The sequence below is a fragment of the Mytilus trossulus genome, chromosome 13 (genome assembly GCF_036588685.1).
Source record: "Mytilus trossulus isolate FHL-02 chromosome 13, PNRI_Mtr1.1.1.hap1, whole genome shotgun sequence".
Taxonomy (NCBI): Eukaryota; Metazoa; Mollusca; class Bivalvia; order Mytilida; family Mytilidae; genus Mytilus; species Mytilus trossulus.
Window position 1 is genome coordinate 29,331,860 of NC_086385.1, and position 20,282 is coordinate 29,352,141.

The following is a 20,282-nucleotide window of genomic DNA, read 5'->3' on the forward strand; positions in this document are numbered from 1 at the left end:
CGCAATAGGTAAACGAAACATCCAATGTCGAATCATCAACTCACAGTTCTTACAAAAAATGTTACAACCCCGTGGAGCAGCGCAATCTCGACAGCGCCGTGGAATTTATCATCCCGGACGTTTTTAATGTGATCACGAGGAATGTTATTCCACTTGTCCCGCAAACCAAACTCAAGCTGACTTTATGATATTGGTGGCGGTTTTTATCGTCTAAACCATGTCAAAATGATGCAAAATTTGCTCGATCGGACCAAAATCCAGCGATCGAAAAGCATGACTTCTGGCCAAGGCGAGTGCCAAATGTCTATGTAGCCACCACTGACGGTTTATGGTACATGATGAATGATTTTTGGTCTACTGAATTCGATATTTACACCAGAGAGCCGTTTAGATGTCACTAAAGAAAGGCTATGGTGTTCTTTAAAAATTTCTGCGCAAATGGTGCTTTACTGAAATTGCTCCAAAGGTTCTACCGTGACCACCATTTAACTCTCGTGACCTTTGGACAGCCATCAGAGACGATATCGGATATGTTAAAGACCAAATGTATCGGTCTTGCTGAGCGTTTCTTGCTTTTTGTACCCCGGGGTGTGGTTTATCATCAAATGATTCATTTTGGTTGAATTTGTGGATAATTTGGGTTATTGTAGAGGCTACAACTTTAGTCTTCTCGTAATTGTATGCTGTGAAAGGCTTCATTGGATCATGCCCAAAACTGCGTGTCGCTGGTTGTCAGAAAGTCCTGGCATTTACTCAGATGTTTATTGCAGTCTCTTAACAATATAGCGGGAAAATTCATGACATTACCCAAGCTTTAAATGACAAAATCGTGAAAATGGTGCGTATGTTGAAAACCGGTGAACGCGGTTTATGTCCGTTCATAATAACCCTTACTTCACATTTGTTCCACCAATCACTCGACCGTAAAGTTGTCGACAATTGCCTTAAAAGTAATTTTCAACCGACTTTACAACATTTACAAAGTTCTTTTATAAATAAAATAAAAATTATGAGATTTTTTTTAAAAACAAAAGTGTTACGTTTTCTTTGGCACTCAATGTTTATTAAAGTTGAAATGTTCAGAAAAGAATCCTGCAAAATAAATAACAATTTTGAACAATATCGACATTTGCCTTAATATCAACCCAATAAAATGCAAATTTTATCGACTCATAATGCAATTTGTTGTATGTAACCCAACTCATCTTCCAATAAAAATATAGAAGTCAAATGACGTTAATAGAAATAAGAACATTTAAAAGTGCTCTCGTATGATTTTTCGTTTCATTCATGAAAAAAGCATGTAAAACAACATTGGCAATTATTTTGATTTCTGTATTCAATATAATGCTAAAATGGGGAAAAAAATAGTATTCATCAGTAAAAACTACACACATAACGTCTCAATGGTGGTTATATATTAGCTTATCAAAAATGTCCAAAAAACAAATCGTTAAAAAATTAAAGCAATCTTCAATCACATAAGTCAAAAATATACTGAGAACGTCATAGATTAAAAAAAAACAGTACGCAAAACATAACATAGAAAGCTTAAAACTGAGCAACACGAACCCAACCTTAAAACTTGGAGAATATAAGGCGCTTCGGAAGGAAAAGTAGATCCTGCTCGACCTTAGGCACTCGTCGTGTACATCATGTAACTATATGCCCGGTGATTATTCTAATTCGGAAGGTCACATTCGGTGGAGAGAGCAAGAGTTAGTGGTTATATCAATAGAACATATCTGTTGTCATCTTTGAAACAGATACTAAATAACGGCAAACTAGCTCGACCTTAAAATTAATGAAGGGATGATATCAAATTCGCCTCTTGGAACTCTTGATAAATAGCTTTTGTGTTAGCAGCAATTTGCAATCAACGGATTCAAGATACTAAATACAAGCACAGAAGTCTCGAATCAACTGATATTTTATTCCATTTACAAGCACTGCTTTAATGTTGCTTCACAGAAGTGAAAAGTTCAAAATTTGGAAGCCGAACTCAACTCTTGTGTCGAAAAGTTTTGAGTTTAACCGATTTCATTTTTCAGTTCTAGATGTAAGTCGCGATATGAGGCAGACTTAACCATGTTAACTTTATCTGTTGCGTCCTTCATCTCCATTTATTTGGGATAAATTCGTTTAACATACTACGTACATTGTAAAGTCTTTATTATTTAGTATGAGAACATCATGTTTAAAGCGTAAACATTACGGAAACTGTTTAAAATTTATCTATTACATAACTAAGCGGAATAATCAGATATCAAGTCGACAACATGGGTGTCTATTCAGTTTGATCTAAAAAAAAAATGCATGACCTCTGATTTAGAAATAAAATATCACGGAAGGTGAACATATTTATCTATGTGTTCCTTAATTTTCGTTTCTGCACTTTCATAATGTAGCCAATTGGATATGACGCCATTTCCAAATGAGCAGTGGCCAAATTTCATGTTTGTATCACGATTTGCAAAATTATGTCCATAATATCTCCCACTAATGTGACTGAAGAAATTGGAGAAAAATGGGCAACAGTTGCATCGAAAAGAGAAAATGGAGTGCACCTTTTTATGTTAGGGCGTGTTTCAGTTGATTATTTGGTCTTGAAAACATAAAAAGTAAAAGTATTTGATACAAGATCTCGTTTCAAATTGTATCATTTTTATATATATAACAAGGCTACAGGTGGACTTAGGGCAGACTAAGAATTTTCATACTATAAACCCTAGATATCACACACACACAAAATGAAGTTTTTTCGAATATGTGCATTTTTAAGATCCAATTTAAAAGTGTGTCGTTAAGTACTTTTAGAAAATATTGCTATTTGAACAACTTCTCTGTTTTTGTGATAAATTAGAAAGGTATTTCACTTGACCTATACATTTCAATTTTTAATGACCGTGAATTTCCGATGTTTAAAAGTCAACATAAAGCCTTGATATATAAAAAAGATAGATAGACACCTATTTTGTCGACTTGCTATCTAATTGTTCTGCTTAATTATATAATAGATAAATTGAAATCTTATGAATATGGTGTTTGTGCAATAAGACACTTCGTAATTTAACAGAAAATTCTCATTTCATTTGTTACAATAGTTAACATTACTATAGGCATTTATCGCCTTCTCTAACAAAGATTCCAATTTTTGACTTCCATTTCAACTGGGTTGCTGCCTGCTCTGCATTTTCAAAAATTTCACATGACAACCGATCAGACAATAGTTCTAAGGTGATTTAATGTAGACAAGTACATTAAATGATGCTCATTAATTAGCTAGTAGATACATTTGTCTTTTAAAATACATCTGGCATATAAGGATCGTAATGATGCTATGTGAATAAATTTATCTGTTTTCAAGAGCTACATTGTCAGCGCTTCATCCCTACAATCAGTCTGGGGTATCACTGGCAGAAGAAAATTTTATTTACTTATTTCTGGAGTTTACCTTACCTAATTATGACTTCACAGTTCAGCTAGCAAGCAAACTAACCAAACATATTATTTTTACCTACACACTCAATGCAATCGACTGTAATATAATAATGAGACCAGGGTCATTCAACATTAATTAAGACAATTCATAGAAAAACGTCAAGAACCATTCCACCAACCATTGAATCTGATTGACTTAATTGCTTCAGAGGATTTGATTGAAAACGGACGGACAACGAACAAACTTACAGACGAAAGACGCCCAGTGTTGACATCGGCTCGTATGAAATTTAAACAAGCACACATTTTAAAGGACACTTTTAATATTGTAGCGCTAACGGACTTACTTTATTTGTACTTGTGAAAGAAAAATTAAAAGACAGTTTCTATGTGTATTTTATTTATTTGTACATTGTTTTTTCTAATCTGACAAAAACTTGTCCATACATCTATCAAGTTTTTTTTCTAGCTTCTTAGATCTTTCAATGCTATCCGCATACCGCATGAATACTGAACAAAGAAATTGTAATGTTCAGAGTTCACCTTGGTAGTACTAGTAGTTAAGTGCAACATACGAAGTAGTGATAAGTAATTTGGTCATTTTGATATAATATATATATCAGTATCTGCATTTATCTTATAAATGTGTTGTGAGGTTTGAAAGTCGTCATTGCATTGTTAATGGACCAAGTAAGCATTGCATGAAATCTGATGACCAGTTTAACACTAAAGAGATTGCCTCAGATTGACAGGTATAATAAAAGACTACCATATGATTTTGGGGAGAGGATGAAATTTGAAAAAGGCAGGACATGAGTGTGGACTTAAAAAAGGTGGATGACAATTTATGTAAAAAAAATAGTCAGGACAAACTTATACAAAAAAGCAGGACCCATTTAACATACTCCCCCCTCCCCTTTCCTCCTTTAAAAAAAATCATTTTTGAACGGGTTAGAAAAAAGATATATTTTTTATATATAAATTGATCGATGAGATTACATATAAAACTTGAATGCCCATTTAAGGTAACACGATACCGAATGGCATATCTCCCGATTTCAAAACTTTTTGGCATACGCGTTCTTTGCACCGAGTTACATCGAAATATGTAATAAAAAATGGGGGTCACCATTTTTGTTTTCTTGGTATTTTCGTTGGAAAACGTCGATTTGGGTGACAAATTTACTTAGGTATATAGGGGAAATGCCTGTTTTTCGGCTAACCTTTTTAGATTTTCCAATGGATGGCTATGTTCTTATATGCGGAGAACAACAAAAAACTAACATAATATTCAGAATTACAAACTGAATTCATACATGTATAGAAAATCATATGTCACCATCCTTGTTTTTGAGATAAATGGCTTCAAAATTGATTGATACCCTTAGAATTTGACCGCAAACGTGTGACGTTATTGAATACGGAATGTAACGTTATTCTCCTCAGACATATGAGAAATGGAAAAAAACAAAATGTGTCGGGATCTGAAGGGTGTTTATTTTATTTTATTTTCCCCTGTCAGGTTTCCGTAAATTTCCTAGTGATAGGAGATTATACCGATATAATTTATTTCGTCCTGCACATAGAAATTTCACTAACATGCATGCATTTAACATTAATCTCGTCTGATTTTTACACCTAACGAGCATACTACATATTTTTGTAAAATTCGAGTTAAAATAATATGAAATGTTTTACGTGTGATTCATTTGAATTACTGAGTTTTTAACTCAATCCTTTATGACAATGGTGGTGTCATTGCTTCATCCATGCAGAAAAATAGTACTTTAAAAATTTGATTCAGTTAACAGTGATATAATTGCTCTGTTTTTGATTGTTGTTAACGTTCAGTGGCAAATAGTTCATGCATGATAAATAAAATAACAAAACTCAAAGAAAAATTCAAAACTTATATTCTTGACTTGCTACGTACATTTGTACGTTAGTATAGTGTACTTTGCGTGGTGTAAACGTGTGAGTTGCTTGCTCAGCATGTCGGACAAACATTGCAAACTGTATGCAAAATTTCACTATTTGTGCAACAGTCTGTCATTTGTGGAAAATTATTTTATAAAACAAATCTTGAGATCATATATGCATTCTTTATTAGTAAAACAAACTGCGAAACATAAGAACTCAAACTTGAAATTCCACATGTAGGAGATGTCACCCGGAGTCTGTACTCTGCGGGCCTTTATAATTTATCAAAATGCCTATGCAAGCAACCTGTCATGAACAAAAAAAATAAGAAAATACAGACGATATGCGCACCTTTAAAAAACAGGTACAAAAATTAAACCTGAAGCAAAAAGACTATCAAGTGTGGGAATGACGGTCGAATTTACACGGATGAAACAATATGATGTGTGCTCTATATTAGTTTCAAGTGGCGATTTTGCATTGTAGGATTGATTGCTGGTATTTTTACGTCCAGTGGCAAATAGTTTATGCATGTTCAAGACGCAGTAAACAATAAATAATACATCCCGCACAGCCAAATGGACGCCTCACTTTGGAAGCATTTTACTGCCGGTCGGAAGAAGACCAAGTGACCATATTTTATTTATCCCTATTCACCCTAGGCTTTATGGAGTAAATTGTAGGATATAAAGAAAATATAAAACTTTTATGCGCAATAGACATTGTCAGAATTATAAAAGGTTTTTGCACTCGCTACGAAATAAGTGGAAAGCTCGGCGAGTCTCGCCTTCCATCTTGTTTCTAAAGCTCATGCTAATACATTTTATACTATAGTATTACAGTATTACATACATGTATATGAATTTTTTTTATATCATATATTTATGGATTTTTTTGGAAAACAAAGTTTGTTTCCAGTTTTTGGAGAAAAAAATAATTTTTGACCCTGAGAAAAGTTTTCGTCTTGTCGCCAAAAAAATAGATTGTCTTTCGCGGAACAAAAGTTTGTCCAGAAAAAAATGTATAGCCCCCCCCCCCCCCCCCCCCCCCCCGAAAATCAAATGGTTGCGCCCTAAGTATGTGGGCAATATTTCCCTCAGGGCCTAAAAAGGCAACTATGTTAATTCTTTTTCAGTCGTGTTGTCTCCGAACTTGTACATGTACATTATTTCCACCTCAAATCATACAACAAAAAACACACTACCACCAAATACCCATGCAAGCGTAGTTAACACGAAAATAAAATCTTAAGGATTTCAAGATCTTGCTATTTCAGTCTCTTTTTATCCGTTTGAATAATAATTAGTCAGTCGTTTGATTGTAAATTTGGAGAGAAAAATTTGTAACGAAACCAGTCTGACTATAGCCAGTCCCGACTATCAACTTGCATTTATATGCGCAAGTGGCAACTTGGGGATGGCTTTAGTCAGACTGTAACGGGACCTGCTTTTTCATTTTATTGTTGCCGAATCAAGTTCCCATGTATTTCTCAGCCTACTTCAACTTTTTCAGGCTTCATTCCGATGTTTCTGTCTATCCCGTGTAGACTTTGTCTATATGATTACAAATCTAGCACTTTATTTTCAAAATATTTCCGAAACTATATCGGATTTACTCTGTGCAGAACAATGAATTTCAAAGACTTTTTATACTGGAACATAGAGAAAGATATTCGGCAAAATAACCGAGTAAACCACTTTCTTAAAATTCCATACAAACAAACTATTGTGTATGAGTTGCAAAGTCTGCTTGTATTGTGCATTATCGCCTAATTCTATCCGTATTCTCATCCAGATAAATTTCCTTTTTCCATTTTGCCCGAGTTGTGTTTTTGACGACCATTTTAACACGAATTAAAAGATGTACCAACAATTCCCCGTGTTTTTTACACATCATCCTAAGTTTCTATAGATTAGATTTCTACTTTCAAAACAAAATTTCATGGGAATACGGCGTTCATCATTAAAAAGTATTTATTGCAAACATATACCAACAATAAAGACTTGTGATAAAACTTAGTCTATTATATGTAATTAAATCGGTCAGATGCTTAAATTTTAAAGAAACAGAATATTTAAAAGTAAAGTAATTCATTTTTAAAGATTAACAATGAGCAATAACAAAAAAAGTTATTAACATTTTCTTCATCGGTCAGGCCATAAGTCTGGGCAGAGTCGAAGTTGGTAAGGTCAAGTTTTCTTACTCTTTAATTAACACTTTTTAAATGATCCGATTCTTATATCTCTATATTTTATGTCAGAATCTTCCTTGACATCAAATTTGAAGTCGATCCTTCAAAGAAAAAAAAGTTATAAACAATTTACATCGGTCAGGACATTAGTCACGGGAAAGATGTAGATGGTCAGGTCAAGCTTTCTTTTTTTTTTTCCTTGTATTATTGTATTAAATGTTTAAATCTGCCATGGTATTGAGTTTGTCTATCCTGTTAATAATAAAACAAAATCGCTGGTTCATTGCTGTCAGGATATAAGATCATATAAGAAGTTTCAAAGTCAATTTGGTCAGGGCAAGTTTTCTAACTCTTATAAATATGTTTTTCATTTTTTCCTTTTATTTATTAAAATATAAGTTCTCATCTTGCTTGGTTCCAAATTTCAAGCTAATCCTTCCAATAATAAAAAAAAAAAAAAAAAGTATTTAGCATTTTCATTTCTGTCAGAACATTGTCAGGTTGTCAGGACATTCGTCAAACTCCGTACAGTAAATAATCGATTCCGTTCCGGAACTATTTTCCTTTACTCCATCAAGTATCCAGAAAAAGTTACTATAAAAATGTCACCTTAAAACCCAATATTTTTGTTATAATTGTATCACTTTGTGATTGCAAAACCTGATGCATTGGCTTGAATATGTGAACGTTATTCGATAACGTCAGGAACGATAACTCGTGGCGTAACGTCATTAGGTATCGTGTTACCTTAATTAGACAGACAAAGAAACACTCCCACAACATCACATTAACATATTGTTTAGAGCACCTAAATTATGCATTCATATCTGCATGAGTAAAGTAAAATTTGTCGGTGCACTCGAATACTCATGTGCGTGATGTACATTTCATCATCCGTTCAACAATAATTACGTTCGTTCGTCGAGATAGGTTCGTTCGTCAATGTCCTGGTCATCTCTAATAAACCAACGATTGGCCAACTGGGACATGCACAATTTATTCAGTGATAGGTTATGTTTTTACCGTGGTTTTCGAACTTTTCTGCGTTGTTTTTTCCAACTTTTAGAAAGAGGCACGAAGCATTTCAAGTGGCGCAAGTGGCTTCAAAAGTTGAACCATTTTAAGAAGTTTACGCGTATGCGTAAACATTAATACGCGATAACATTAATAAAATAGTGAATTGTGGAAGATAACTCTGTCAGTCTTATAGGATTTTGGGTTTTTGGACCATTAAGAAAGTTAAATTATTCCAAAACAAGTTCAGAGACGTAAAGTAGATACCATTGAATTTTATGAAAAAAAGAAAGAAAAAAAAACCCGTTGAGAATGCGGTCGTAATTTCGATGTAACATTTACTATAGGTAAACATAGAGCATACTGAACTGAGCAAGTACACATTAAAAATGTTTTATCTACTTTCTTATAAGGCATTTGTAAGGGGGAGGGGGCTACATATTTGTTTGTGCTTTTAGGGGAGGGGGATTGGGCGTGAATTAAGGCTATTGATTTTGGCTTGAATAATAATTTTTCTTCAACCTTTTTGCAAACAATTTAATTTTAATTTTAGGTTTTCAACGCTATCAATTTTTTTTCTTCTACAAACACTACATTTCTATAAGGTATCAGAGACATATAATTGCAGTTGTAGGTATGTAGTCCAAATAATAATGACATCTAGAAAGGTTTATTTTTTTTTTGACGCCTTACGTCGCAGGAAGGCGCCAAACAAAGAGATGCTTCAATGTAGCAATAACGTAGATGTTTTAGGCAGTATCAGTTTGAAAGTTGAAGAAACTGCAATATCTTTGCCTGAAAGAAAGAATATTTAACTCTAAAGAGAACGGTTTTTTTTGTACTCCAATAAGTAAATGAAAAACTTCATAGCCATATTGTTGTGTTGACATTTAGAATAGAATCTTTACCAATACAGGTTCATAAACCTAATCATATTCAGGTAAAGAAATGTATAAATTAAAGAAAAATTTTGAAAATGAAATGTTCTACCCTTTTCCCCCATCCAGCCCCTTTTGATAAGAATTAAGTATAACGACCAAATTTCCCTTCCATAATCCTACTCTTCACTACAGTTTTATTATCTGTATCCAATATACAACTCGTCTCAACATCAACCCAACAATGTTAGATCTGTAAATTTGCTTTCGCAAATTTTTAGTTCTTCCCTCGCCGGGATTCGAACCCATGCTACTGTGATATCGTGACACCAAATCGCCTGCACTGCAGCCGTTCCGGTAGACCACACGACCACCTGGGCTCTACAAAAATAAAGCTTTCACTGGCCGTGTGTTACCTTTCCTCGTCAGTTTTAATTTAGCGGCGTACTACAGTACATGATATATAAGGCATGAAGATGTTATTGTTACAGATCAGCTAAATTATCTATAGTAAAGGATCCTACAAATTAATATAAGATACAGTCACAGAAAATAATTATATTTATAAGTACGTCTGAGTCAGTGACAACTCTACAACAGATGTATCCATCGGATCGCCATCAATGATGGTGATACATGGCTGTGTACATAATGTATATACAACTCGTCTAAATATCAACCCAACAATGTTAGATCTGTAAATTTGCTATCCTACAAATTAATGTTAGATACAGTCACAGAAAATAATTATATTCATAAGTACGTCTGAGTCAATATATAGATATATATATATATATCTAAACATTTGAACAACGGTACATATATAAGATGTTATTATACGAACAAGTTGTTATTAAATCGTGTTGACAAATATTTCGGCTCAACAAATGACCTTCTTCAGCGTCAAAATTTTTAACAATACTGATATAAGGTGTAAACATAGATCAGTTATAATACAGGTAGGTTTTGGTCCATTGATTTTAATCCAAAATCCTGTATCTCATAATATAAACAAAACACTATAATTCAATGTACGTGTCTGTGTATATTAACATTAAAAATTGAGCGAAAAACAAAACTGTTAGTATTTCTTATTGATGCCGTTTGGATGATGTACATTTAGTTCCATTATCCAAAAGCTTTCCCGAATCTGTCGCTGGGCATTACTCCAGTGAATGTTCTGTTCAATCACTAGGATTTTCATGCGGTTAAAGTCATCAAGTGTGTGACCCATCTGTCTGAAATGCTGAGAAACTGGGAAAAGTGGCTTCTTAGAGATATCACTCCTATGGCCATTTAGGCGTTTGTGGAAAGGCTGCTTTGACTCACCAACATATTGGAGGCCACATACCTAACATATTAGTATGTAAATAACATTCATACTTTAGCAGGTAACATTGCAAAATGCCTTATAGTTATTTTCGTTTGTCTTACAGTAAAATATTGATAAATGCTGCATCTGTAGGCAGCATTTGTAGCGTTTTTCTTCACATGAACGATATTATCTAGAAGTACTACTATAATCAGACACTTCAGCCCGCACCAGCAGGTTCCGCAGACTATTAGGTTGCCTAAAAGCTATCATGGGAGGCTCGGGATAAATCTTGGATAGTTTGGAATTCTTTTCAACTGTTTTCCAATGCTCACGAATGACAATATATATATATATAAGCCTATAAAAAGGACCAACCAGCAAATTTACTATGTACCGGATCGTCTGAAATAGACGATAATATGCAGATAAGGTAAACATTATATCAGTCTAAAAATTTGCACAAGGGTACTGATATAAGATGTTATACGAAAATGTTCTTATTAAATCGTGTTGACAAATATTTCGGCTCAACTTATGGCCTTCTTCAGCGTCAAAAGTTTTTAAAATACTCACATATATTACAATACTAATTTTTCACCTTGGGACTCAAAACATTGCCTTGCCTTATTTCAACACCTGCTGTAAAGAACTGAGACTTTCTCTTTTTATCTTCCACTTAAAACACGTTTATAATGTGTCATTAGTATACATTCATGTAGACCAATACAAACATTTTTTGTTTTACAAAGTTACAATTTATACATAATACCTATGTGCATGACTTGTGTAAACATGCATTTTTTCTACTTGCATTATGATAACTTGTGTACATGTATTTCAATGTTACTGTGAAATTGTACCACAATGTTTTATACTACAAGTAGAAGGTTTGAATACATTTTGACAGTAACTTTTGTTTAAGTGTATGGATCTCTCAGAAATTGTACTTCAAGGTTCCATACTACACAGGAAATGCTGGAATTGAGTAAGGGTGGTAATTGCATAAAAAGGGGGGATCACAGGGCTTCCAAAAGTTAAGGTGGGGTCCAATTTTTATGAAGGGGCTCAATTGTTTTTTCAAATATTTTCAACTTTAAAAAATTTTAAATGTTTCAAGTAGAAATCTTTAATTACACAGTATTGCACAATAGATTTGTAAGATCTTGACATTTGTTTCGTTTCAGACACCCAAGTGATATAAAAAAAATAATAATTCAGACAGTATCAGGCTTGAATATTGTGTCCAAATTTGACCCAACTGTCAGAGTTCAACCTCTGCGGTCGTATCAGGCTGCACTCAGCAAAGCATTTTATTTTTAGTACCTTCATTACGTTAGTATGTAACATCAAATTTTGTAGAAGACTATTTTAATAGCATCTTAATAGCGCATTCATAATATGTGTAATAGATACATCAACTTTGGTTCATAAATCTCTTCATTTAAGGTGCTCTTTTTTTTAAGTAAAAAAAGTTAAATGGGTTTTAATGAAATGTAATATAAATGTCATATATGAAGGTCGAGCATCATACATGTATTTATATGTGTAAAACTTTCACAGATCTGCATATAATTAGTAAATGTACAATTAAATGATACAACGTTTATTCTGTATGAAAAAAGCCATTGTGTTTGAGTTTGCCATGATAAATGTACAGATATCTTAGCAATGATAAGAGTGTTTTCAGAGTATTAGTATGAAAATTGAAGAAATTTCTTTTACTGACTAGAGTGCAAAAATAGAAACATGTTAAATTTACTTGATAAAGAAAGACATCTTTACTTAAATAGGTAAATGAATAAGAACTTTGACCATTCTTATATTTTATATCATGGCAGTTTCTTCTATTTGGTTACAATTGATTTGTATTATGCTCTAGCTGTTGTTATTGTGACAGTCACATTTTATTAAAAGCATTCATCTGACGAAACAATATGGAATTTCCCTAAATTCAACATATTGTTGTCCTATATTTATGCCATTTGGTTTGAAATCTTTACCTAAACAGGTAAAAAAATCTAAACCTCTGAAGGTAAAGAAATAAATAAATTAGAAAGATGTTTTAATAGATAATTATTTGGAAGAAATATTTCAGTTTCTCAACAAAAAAAGTCTGTTTTATTACACCCGTCCTATTTCTCTTACTCTAAAGGGGAACACCTGGCTGTTTAGATATTTCCAAGTCACTTAATCTGTCCATAGGTCAACTCGTTCTAAATCATTGAATGGGCTTTAATGAAATATTATATATGAAGGTTGAGCACCATACATGTATTTATATGTGTAAAACTTTCACAGATCTGCATATATTTAGTAAATGTACAATTAAATGACACAAGGTTTATTCTCTATCAAGAAAGACATTGTGTTAGAGTTTGCAATGATACATGAAAGTCTTTAGGGAGGACCCTGATATTGAAATCCGCGGCTTAAAAACATGAAATCCTCAGCTTTCCATCACCCAATCCTGGTGTCCTGATTAAGGTCCTACCCCCTCCCCTGATAAATGTTTAGATATTGTAGAAAGGTGTATTCAGAGGATCTATAATGAAAATTGAAACAACTGCAATATCTTTGACTGACTACAGAGAAAAATTAGCACATGTTAAAATTATTTGATAAAGAAAGAAATCTTTACTTAAATAGGTAGATGAAATAAGAACTTTGACCATTCTAATATTTTATTTCATGACAGTTTCGTTTATTTTGTTACAATTTATTTGTTTTCTGCTTCAGCCTCTGTAATTTTGATAGTCAAATTTTATTAAAAGCATTCATCTGATGAAACAATATGGAATTGCCCTAAATTCAACATAGCCATATTTTTGTCCTATATTCACTATATAACTACAAATGTAAACCAAAAAGTTGGGGTCAAGCAGGAAGTAACAACATACTTGTTATTACACTTTTAGTGATTAATTTGGGGAAGAAAACTTCAAACTTTAATTACATGCATGTTGTTATTTTTGGCTGGACTGTATCTTGTTTTATACATCTTTTCAGATATCTTAAATTGAAGGAATAATAACCATTTAATCAAAAAATATCATTGACAAATTGTTAAAGTAATCTCAAAATTGTGAAAATGTTAAAAATCAATTTCTTAAAGAAAAATCAAGAAGAAGACATCATAAAAATACAACAAAATGGTAATCACTGTGCCCACAATGTTTCACCAGAAATGGGGCAAATGTTGAAATTAAACTATATCTAAACAACAAAACTAACAGCGCTAAATTTGAAATTATTTGACTTGATTTGTTTTTAACTAACTAAAATTTCTGTGAAAACTGAATAGCATTATTACAGCCGTTGTTTCTTTGTACAATAACCTACATGTGTTTTGTCAAAATAACGAATGATATGAGGAGATAACCCCATTAGAATTCACACACTAACAGTATGCCTGTTATTTTCACTAAGAACTTGTCTTAAGTTATAACATTGACTGAATATTATGGTTTTCTATTAACTTGTCCTTGTGTCTGTTTTATATTTAGAACAACGTATAGTTGAAACTTTAATAAAACTATTGATAGCTATCTCTAGTCATGAAAGTGTATAAACCAGCTGATTAACAATTTCTTTTGTTATTTGTGTTATTAAATAAGATGCATGTATATGTTATTAACATGGAATTTTTTTTTTTATATTTCATGAATGAGTTTTGTTCAAAAGACAAATTCCTTTGACTGTCAGTTGTTTAGTTTTATGTTGATTAATAAAACATATGCTTACACTGTGTTATTCCTTTTCCTTGATTCAACACTAACAATGTACCTACGGATACTCCATATAGAATTTGTGAAAGTCATTATAAGTGGTATTTCGAATTTAAATGAATTATAGTAATTATTTAAAAAAGTAAACAAAAAAAGGGAGGTTATCAAAAAAATCAAGTGGACTAGAAACATACCTGTATTAAGTTGATCAAATTAAAAAAAAATCATTTGTCAAAGGGAGATAATCCAGAGTACTTTTTTTTTACCTATTTAGGTAAATTCAGCATATTTGCATTGGTAAACTAATTTTACCTGTTGAAGTTATAGGAAGTTTACACAATCAGGTAAATAATACTCACTTCTACCAGTGAGACTCCAGACTGACAATTGCTTCCATTTTTATGATTTTAAAAATGAACTGGCATAATGTCTAATGGAGAGATAATTTTGACGAAATAGACTCGTTAAATGATGTGTGAACATGGAAAATGTTTGCCCCTCCTTGTGATCATGATAAACATTTACCGTAAATTATAACTTGTAAAATAAGACTATATCTACAAAGCAAAAGGGAAATTAATAAACTATTGAATAGTTCTAGCCACACTATCAAACATTCAAACACGATTTATATATAGCTGCATTAAACAGCATTAAGAAAAAGATACGATCATCACTAACAAGTTTACTATCATCATGGCAAAATTACGACTATCATATAATCAAGTTACGGCTATCATAACAAACAAAATATTTGGAGTTATGGTGACCTTCCGTACATTTTGAATGGCTATTATTTCGGTAACAAGGTCACATATGATATTAACAACACACATATACAATAATACCGTACACATCGACCTAGCGGCTGAGTAGTTCTTTAAAACAACGCGTGTACACGGAGTAATTACAAACAGACGATTTTACCTGTTTGGGGCTCCGCCCTATTGGAATTATCTTAGCTGCAATTACGGTGATCAGTTTACCACTAATAGTGTATCGAAAACAACACAAGAAGTAGTTTAACCTCGCATAAAAAAGCATCCATAGATAAGATAGAGAGTAAATATCATTCGAACTAATTTGTCTCATTGCATATTTGTCTTCTTTAAATCTAGATAAAATTATGCATATTATGTTTAAAAGTATAGCATTTTTGAATGAAAACCATTTTCTATTTACCTTTTTGTCTCTTTCATCTGGTTTACAGCCATTTTCTAGTAAAACTTTAATAACATCTGAATTATCATTTTCGGTCGAAGCAGCTATGTGCAACGCTGTTCTTCCCTGAAAGGACATAAAAGACAAACTAATATTTGAATAATTGAATGACCTAAGTTTATTGTTTGTAGTGTATTGACTGACATACTTTACGTAATCCACTTCGTCCCAAAAGGGAAATAGGGCAATAACAGTTTCTCTCCATTTCTTCTTGTCAATGGCTGTTTGTTTTGTTTCTTTCCAATTCTTTCCAAGTTTGCTTAGCTCAATTGTTATGCCTCTGTACCAGGTGTTTTTTTGCCTCCCCCTTTTACGATGGCATTGGGGGTTTCATTCTAATGCTTGCTTGGTAATGTTTGTGCTTTTTTCTTAGGGTATGCCCGATCCACTTTCGTGTTCTTATTATCTTGTTGGCTGGTGTTTGGTTCTTCTCCATAACTCATTGTTGGATATTTGATTGGCCATTTGATGTTGTGGATGTTTCTCAAACTTTTATTGACAAAAGTTTGGATTGATTTGATAGATGCAGCTGTTTCTCTCCAGGTTTCTGATCTGTATAATAGTACATATTTGACATTGGTGGTGAACATCAATAACTTTGTGATAGTTCTTAAATCATTCCTTCTCCAACCAGGTTAAAGCATGTAAACATACCTCCTGTGCTTTTTTTCTCCCGCCGATATGGCTTCGTCTTTGTCTTTCGATGTACTGACAATACTTCGAAGGTAAGTCACTTGTTGTACATCTTCAACAGTAGAGTCGTCGATCTTACGAAAATCTTGCTGGTTTGTATTTGGCCTCATTGATTTAGATTTATGTGGGTTGATGTATTAACCTGTTTGTTTTGCTACTTTTTCAAGACTTTTGGTCTAATTTTGTGCATCTTGAAAGCGATGGAACAGTGTACAAATGTACAAACTCTAGGTCTTCAAGACGTGTTGTGAGAATCCCTCAAATGCCTTTTTGATCTTTATATGCTGATTTACTTACCCAGTCAACTACCATTAGAAAAGGAGAAGAGAGAGAATACAACATTGACGTACCCCAATTGTAACGGGGAATTGTTCTATAGGACCTTCTTCGATTCGTCCAACTCGGGTCAGTAGAGTCTTGGGAGTTAACTCGACTTAAAACCAAACCCCCGAGTTTGACCTTTTGAACCTACCCGAGTTAACTTGATATTAATCCTGGGTCGGGGCAGGTTTAGTCGAGTTTCAAGATGGCGTCAAGAAGTTGCAACAAATAAAAGTGATACAAAATAACTGGTATTTGACAAAATACAGTCTAAGAAAGGGATTGACAAGGGGAATTTATGTTTGCCTGTATTTTGGAATCAACAAATATTGTTCATGTGGATATCAACTGCCGGTGATGTTCAAAACTAGAACAAATTAGTTTTTTCTCAGAACTATTTTTTTGCCTCATTGTTTTCACTCACAAACTATTTTTCAAAAGGATGAAGGATCAGCTTTTTTTTGAGAAACATAATATGGATTTGTTATTTCAATGATCAATGATACAATGTTTTCACTTCTTTAACTATAGTCAACTCGATGGAAGAGTTTTGACTTCGATTCGGAAAGGTTGCGCACATGTGCTTCAGCACAAATATCTTTACTCGAGTCAACCCGAGTTGGACGAATCGAAGTAGGCCTAGTGATGTACAAAACTGTATCAGTTTGAAAGTCAAAGAAGATTCTTGCAAACTGTTACATAATTTCTAACAAGATTTCTTTTAGTCTTAATATCAACACAATCGATTGCCAATTTTATCGACTCATAAAAAAAAACCACTGTGTTTGAAGTCGAACTCATTTTTCAATAATGAAACGGAATTCAAAGGACAGAAATAAGAATACATCGAAGTGCTCTCTTTAATTTGTCATATCATAAATGTACAAAAATTGTAAAATGTACCAATTGAGTGCTACACAAACAAATTGGTTACCGGAATAATCGATTGTCAACTGGTGGATAGTTGTCTCATTAGCAGTCATACAACATCTTCTAATTTCTTTTTTTAATATATGGTGAAAAATAGACTAACATACATGTAATATTCAACGGAAATCTACAAACATAACATCAACTACAGCGAGGAAGCTTTCATTTATTGTTGAATGATTATCGAAATCTTCTATGAAACCCATTTTATGAAGAGTAACAATTACAATTTGGATCAAATAAATGCAACTGTCAATTTCATGTTTACAAAATTATGACTATTATTACATTGTAAGGTCCAAGGGATGAAAAGTGCCAAAAGAACGATCAAAATCCATACATTGAAGAGTAAAACGACAATACTAGTGGCAAAAAGTGAATATTTAACATTAAGCATAACATACTCATTACTAGTAATTTCTATCACTGTTTGTGTTTCTCTTGATCTGAAACTGCAATGATGTGCCTTTTATATAATAATGTAAAACATTCTAACAATTAACAATTTTCAATTACCTTATTGTCCTTTTGATCTGGTTCACAGCCATTTTGTAGTAGAACTTGAAAAACAATTGGGTTAGCATTTTTTTCTGCTGCAGTTATGTGTAAAGCTGTTCTCCCCTTGAATGAAACAAAAGAGCTAAGATCTATTTTAGATATAAACACGATTTTCTTCTTCAGAGATACTGGTACATGTAAATAAACCGGTAAAATGAATGTGTTCCATTTATTCAACTTAATTCCGAATTAACAAGCACTATTCAAGTGATGGTAATTGACATTTGACCTTCTATGTAACTTAAGTGCTATAGTGTAAAGTTTAATATTAATGTTATCAAGATAATGAAATCACATGATAAAGAAATGAATTAGAAAAAAAATTAACGGATCGTTCTATGGCAAACATGGAGGCGAACAGATCTAATATATTCAATTGAATTTCCAGTCAGCACACTCAAATTAGCAATGAAACTTGCATATATTCTTGAATGATGAACAGTTTATGTCATGCAAAAGGTATACAATCTGCTTCACTTCTAAAAATAATATGGTTGTTCATATCAAATGACAAGTGGCATATATTATCTTGTAATAGAAATTGTAATTTTCTTAGAATCGCTTTGTTTGATATATCGACATATTTTATATAAAAAAATGATAGTTCTCAATACAAAATTCCCCATTTTCAAGTGTTTTAAGTGTGGTTACCACAAAAAAAAATACAGACTTTCTATAATCTGGCTTTAAAGATAATAGCTAATTTTGTCTCTTGCAATTACCTTCATTTGTTCTTGATCTGAAACGACTTGTTGATATGCATTTATTTGACAACTCCAGATGACAGCTATATATGCTCCATACCAGACATGTAGACACATCTGCTTTTGACAGACTATTGTGTTTAAGCATATTAATAACAAAAACAGATAACAATCGGTCTAGATCTTAAAAGAGGTGTGCAAACTTCGAAAGTAGTTTGCTATTCAAGTTTGAGACATTTTGTATTAATAAAGAAAACTACGTGCATAATCATATTTACAGCAATTTTTACATATTCTTTGTTATATACACTTTTTAAGCATTGCCAAATAAGGGGAGGTAATGAAATGTGTTGTGAATTTTCATATTTTATTTTGTAATAAGAAAACAAATTCCATGAATACTATTATTTCTATTTGTTACCTGATCGCATATTATTAGAGCTGTGTAAGCATATTTTATCTTTAAATTATATGGTGTTGTTTTCTTTTTAATATGAAATAATTGGAGTTTCCATGCGCAAAAATATTACAATGATGCACAATCCATAGCATGAAAATAAGCCCATTGACCCATACTTCTATATTTTTATAAAGGATGAAATGTATTTTCAACAATGTCCTTCAAGCTGTCTGGGTTATCGACCCCAATCCACCTTACCTTTTTTTTTTTTATATAACATTGATATTAAAAAAAAACGCTTAGCTGAAGTTGCAAATGTAAAGTTAAGACCGTGTAATGATGAATTGAATCAAATGCTAACTATTAATTGCAACTTGTTACTGTGATTGTATAATGATAAGTTACGATGTTATGATGAATAAAACATTTCACGTCTAGTTGAGTTGTTAACGAATTAAAGATGTAATTACACAATGGTAACTTGCAACTAGATGATGCATTGTCATCTAGTTCGATTGATATGATAATAAGTAAATTGAAAAGCTAAAATTTTATGATTCAGACTTTATAAAAATAAATTTTAATCTGAGATAGTACAAGGGTGTATTAATTCGATTTTACGATAGGTTTATCATACAATATAATGAATTAGAATACACAATGTTAAGTTGAAACGAAAGTTGTTAAGCTAAGATAGCACAGGTATTAATTACTTAACTGGATCAAAAGGCTTATCATTCAATATGCCTACATTAAACTTCCCAATGTACTGATGAATTACCCGTTGTAAGGCTTAGATGACACGATTGTATATCCCTATAATGTATTGAAAGGCTAACAAACAATGAATGCATAAGTGAAAATACAACATGTTAAGTTAATTTAAATCTGAATATGGGAGACAACTCTAGGGATAAATTTTTTTTTCCCGATTTTCGTCCAGTAAAAGGTTCCTTTAAGTCAAACCGCTT

At 32.5% G+C, this 20,282-nt stretch overlaps 1 protein-coding gene across 1 annotated transcript in view; it reads right to left on the reverse strand.

The window, feature by feature from the left end:
* LOC134694226 (ankyrin repeat domain-containing protein 54-like) overlaps window positions 1-20,282 on the reverse strand; it is a 49,521-nt gene that overhangs the window by 14,154 nt on the left and 15,085 nt on the right. The window contains exons 3-4 of the mRNA XM_063555225.1: window positions 18,166-18,270; window positions 15,667-15,771 (exon numbers count right to left, since the gene is read on the reverse strand). Of these exons, the coding sequence (XP_063411295.1) occupies window positions 15,667-15,771; window positions 18,166-18,270 (210 nt within the window). The remainder of the gene's footprint in view (window positions 1-15,666; window positions 15,772-18,165; window positions 18,271-20,282) is intronic.